This window comes from Parasteatoda tepidariorum, chromosome X2 (genome assembly GCF_043381705.1).
Source record: "Parasteatoda tepidariorum isolate YZ-2023 chromosome X2, CAS_Ptep_4.0, whole genome shotgun sequence".
Classification (NCBI taxonomy): Eukaryota; Metazoa; Arthropoda; class Arachnida; order Araneae; family Theridiidae; genus Parasteatoda; species Parasteatoda tepidariorum.
Window position 1 is genome coordinate 27,260,592 of NC_092215.1, and position 5,167 is coordinate 27,265,758.

The following is a 5,167-nucleotide window of genomic DNA, read 5'->3' on the forward strand; positions in this document are numbered from 1 at the left end:
TTTTTTTTTTTTTTTTTTTTTTTTTTTTTTTTTTTTTTTTTTTTTTTTTTTTTTTTTTTTTTTTTGCAAAATTGTCTTATTAATAATATTAATGAAAGTAACAGTAAGAAATTCTAGTAAATAAGATCCTTAGTTTGGTTTGTGAAGTGCAATTAAATTTTCAGTAAATAATTCTAAAGCTAATTTTTAAGGAAATATTGAAGTGTGATGTAATAACTAATAATAGTTTTTCTTCAGAGTATCTAAAACTTGTACGATACTTTCAAAAATATAAAATGAATAGTCAGAGATAAAATCATGATATTAAATGAACTACCGGCGTAAGTTTCGATTACATAGCTTCTAACTCTTTAGGTTTTCTCGGAAGATTTTGTTCTGATATTCAAATTGGTAGCGAAGAGTTATAGGGTGTTTTGCTTTGTATATATATATTATACAAAAAAAACTATTAAAAAATTAAATAAAGATCAAATTTCGTGAAAATAAATATTGAAATGCGCGGAGAAAAAAATTCTGGTTAAATTACCGTACTTTGTGATAATGACTTTTCTGATTAAAAACAATAGCAACATAGTTCTGGGGTAATAAAACCAAAATATATGGTATTTATAAACCAATCATTTGGTAATTTTTCCATTCATATGATAATGGTACGCTGGAAATTCTGGTTTTCAAAATTAAAGTTCGCATTACCAAACATTTGGTGTAAAATACAAAATTGAAAAGCAAATTCAATCAAATAAATGGTTTTTATATCATGCTATAAGGAATCATGATAAAATTATCAAATTTTGCCACAAATACCAAATTTTATCACGCTATATTTTAAGGTTAATTTCACCAAATCATTGCGAAAGCACTTCGCTAAAAATTACCAAACTTTTTAGTGTTCCCATAAAACTAGCATCACGGTGAATTTAACCATATTCTGGTAGTTTTGACCATACTTTTTTTCTCAGCGCATTGGTTAATATTCTAAAAAATTGAACGAAGAAGAAACCTAAAAGCATTTTTCATATAGGTTCAAATGTGTAGTACCTGCCTTACTACACGTTTATTTATTCTTTGTCATTAACTAATATTAACTATATAAGAATTTGATTTTCATATGCCTTCTAATATGCATCAAACTCCAATATGCATCAACTCTTCCGAGAATTGAAGATTAAGAATCAAATTACAGAATTTTTTTTGAATATTTAAGTAAAAACTACAGTATAAGTATATATAACTATTAATTTTTAATTAAATTATCTAATTAATTGAATTGTTTTTAGTCTTTGAGTTAAAATAACGGTAGATTACTTACCGTTTTGGATAAAAGCGGCTAGTAATAGTCCAATCCACAGCATATTGGATACAGGTTAGGAGAGTAGTGAACAAATGACGTCGTGTCCCTCTTTTTAAACCGGCCGCAAAACAGTCTAATTTTTTTTACTCTTTCACAGGTGGTTGCTCTAAGGAATCTCATTGGACAACTTCACGAGAATTTTTTTATTCTGCCCATCCTAAATGACAGTTTTCCTTCATATTCCTGCATTACATATTTTCTTTATTATAGTAAAGAATAACAAACATGCCGGCTAAACAAAAATTTCGAAAATTAATTCCATTTTTCAAAACAAATTTAGTTAAAGAATTATTCACCAATTTATGGCAATATGAATGTGTCATATCAATTAAATGTATTGTCTGAGTTGTTTAAACACTAATTTCAAATCACTTGATTAACTCTTTACTGCATACATTCAAAACAAATTTAATTACAAATTATCGTCAATTTATGGCAGTATAAATGCATCATATCAATTAAATATATTTTCTGAATTGTTTAAACAAAGCACTTGATTAACTAATCCCGGCCTACATTCAAAAGATATTTAGTTACTAATTATCGTCAATTTATGGCAATATAAATACTTCATATCAATTAAATGTATTTTCTGAACTGTTTAAACACTAATTTCAAAGCACTCGATAAACTCTTTACTACATACATTCAAAACAAATTTAATTACAAATTATCATCAATTTATGGCAGTATAAATGCTTCATATCAATTAAATGCATTTTCTGAATTGTTTAAACACTACTTTCAAAGCACTTGATTAACTCACTACTGCATACATTCAAAACAAATTTAGTTACAAATTATCGTCAATTTAGGGCAATATAAATGCTTCATATCAATTAAATGTATTTTCTGAATTGTTTAAATACTAATTTTACAGCACTTGATTAACTCCTGCATACATTCAGAACAAATTTATATAATTATAAGCGTTAATTCCTCTAAATAATAATCAGTGTTACATACTTAATTAAAAAAAAATTCATTTTATGGTGACGAAAATTTTATCTGGTTTCATTTTTAGTTTTAAAAACAATTTTGATTACATTTTTTGGTTCAAAACCAAACACGTACACGTAATAGTGCAGTACGTTTTTCATTTATATCAGAAACTTTAAAAATGGCGTTCATGTCCATTTATTTTAAAAGTACATATTATTTAATAATTAACATAAAACCAGTTATTATTCATTTAATTTGTTACAATAATTAATTTACGTATGTCTCTATTAATTGAATGAATGCAAAACGATATAATTTGTAACTGATACACGCTCATCATTGATTAATTTAATAAATTGCAAAAATAATTAATTATAAGTGCTGTACTTTTCTTATTAAGAACATTGACTGGTAGCATGTATTAATCTCGCAAAAATTTTAATATTAATCGGAATAAAATAAATATTTAAATATACAAAAATTTCTTTTCTAACAAAACAAATTTCATTATTCTTAAGTGCCTCGAATTCAAAATATTTATTATTTGAGAAATTTATTTTATCACACATTTAGAAAAGTCGACTTTGTTTCCAATTTTTGCACATTTCTACAGTTTGTATATTTGAAACTTTTAACTTAAAATTATATGCCGAAATTTATATAAGTAACGGATTTACAAAACGTATTTGAAAGAGCCACGCATATGCGGAATAAGTATTCTCAAGTAATTGTTTTAAAACGAAATTAACTAACGATTAGATACAAAGCAAAAAGTATGGTCAAAACTACCAGTATATGGCCATGTTGATATGGCAAGACTTACCGAAACACCAAAAAGCTTGGTAATTTTAACTGGAGCTCTGTGATAAAGATTTTTGTAAAATTAACAATAAAATATTGTTTTAATAATCTATGATGAAATTTGTCAAGAGATAAAATTTGGTAATTTTGTCATGATACCTTAGATCATGACATAAAACCCATCTATTCGGTTAATTTACTTTTCGGTTTTCCTTTTTTTACTAAATGAGGGGCAATAAGAACTATAATTTTGAAAACCAGAATTTTTGCTAAACCGTTACCATATGAATAGAAAAATTACCGAATGAAGGGTTTAAATACCGTACATTTTGGTTTTATTATTCAGAATCATGTTGTTTGTTTTTTTTCCTCCAGAAATGTTATTATCGTACAGTACGGTAATCTTACCCGAATTTTTTTCTCCGTATAGTATTGAAAGTGGTGTCAAAAATAAAATTGTATTTTCAGAAATGAAAATAAAATCAACTTTTCTACATCAAGAGCCTTCAGTTGAATTTTGGAGCTCTCCTGAATTAAACTGACGAGGTAAATGTGGTAATTACAGAATATTTTTGCTTTGTTTTGATTATTTTATTTTTTTATTTTAGTTAATTTAAACACGATTATTGACCATAACCAATTGATTAGAAAATAAGTCCTTAAGGGGGGATTTATAACATGGTCAAACTATATAATTTTTTAATTAAAAATTATAATATTATCGAATGTATGTTTATCACAATTTATTAAATCTGATTGCTTTACTGATTTTGATGAGCAAAGATTTATTTTATGCTTATTACAGAGTCTTGCTTTTGTTTTCTAGTTTACGCAAAGAGAGTTGCATAACCAGTAGGGTTATTTTCTTAAAACAAAATAGGTAAATCAATTAAATAAATAACTTTAAGGAAACTTTTTAAACCTATTTTATTATTTTTTTTCTCATGTTTGTTAAATTGTTCATAAGAAATAGTTAGTTTTAAAGTATTTGCTATTATGTGTTTTCATCAACATTCCAAAACGTGTCAGATTTGTTAATTCTTTTTTAATAACGGCAGGCACTGAACTTTTGTTCTTCGCCTTTAACGCCGGAAATGTTGCTCATTTACCCGGTGGCACCTGTGAACCAAAGTCACGGAAACGAACAACATTACCCACGCCACAGATAGCCGTAGTAGGGTAGGCCACATTCACACATCAGAGGAACACACGGAGAAACATCCCTGCCCTAAGTTGGGTTCGAACCATTGACTTCGCAGTCAAGCACGCTAACCACTCGGCCACAGCAGAGCCGGATTTGTGACAACATTGATTTTAAAATCGTAAAGAGAAATAATAGCTTTACAAAATATTCCAAATACTAAAATGATGATCAATGAAAATCTATTGAACCCCCCCCCCCAAAATATACAGTATATGAGTTTTTTGTAGTAAAACATAAAGTAGTGATGATAGGTGCATTAAAAGGTGATACTTGGCAAATTGTATGTAACCAAACACACCATTACGACATTTTTTACACACTATTAGTGCGGTTCCTTTAAAACTTAATATGTTCTGCACTGTAAAAAAATCCGGAACAAATTACTGTATAAAGTATGAGCACATTGGGTGCTTCATCCGTGAATTCCATTTTTACCGTAAAATATTATACCGTAATTTTTACCGTGATATTTATTTAATTAGATTGATTCAGGGATTTTGCAGTTGTAAAAATTACGGGATATCAGATTTTTTGTTCCGTAACATGCTCCAGAAAAATGGATTTTACGGTAAAAGGCAACGGAACTGTGTGCCGGCAATAATATTCGTAACAGTAATTTGATCCGTAACCTGTAATCGTAATTTGATCCGTAATTTTTTACAGTGAATTGATTAAAAGCTAGAGATTTTTAATATAAAATATGATTATGTCTAAATTGAATGAAGATTTCCTATATAAATGTATTTCAGATCTAAAAGATTGTTTTATTGTTGTCAGTTTTTATCATATGAGTAATTAATGAAATATTATATAAATTACTATTATTAACGGCTTCAGGTTCATAACACGCTTACAAAAACTTCAAATTT

The 5,167-nt window shown here is 27.3% G+C and overlaps 1 protein-coding gene across 1 annotated transcript in view; it reads right to left on the reverse strand.

The window, feature by feature from the left end:
* The window catches only part of LOC107455124 (chitin deacetylase 1), a 38,169-nt gene extending 36,715 nt beyond the window's left edge, over nt 1–1,454 (reverse strand). Inside the window, exon 1 of the mRNA XM_043041061.2 lies at nt 1,310–1,454. Coding sequence (XP_042896995.1) covers nt 1,310–1,352 — 43 coding nt within the window. The 5' untranslated portion in view covers nt 1,353–1,454. The remainder of the gene's footprint in view (nt 1–1,309) is intronic.
* Between the last annotated feature and the right edge of the window lie 3,713 nt (nt 1,455–5,167).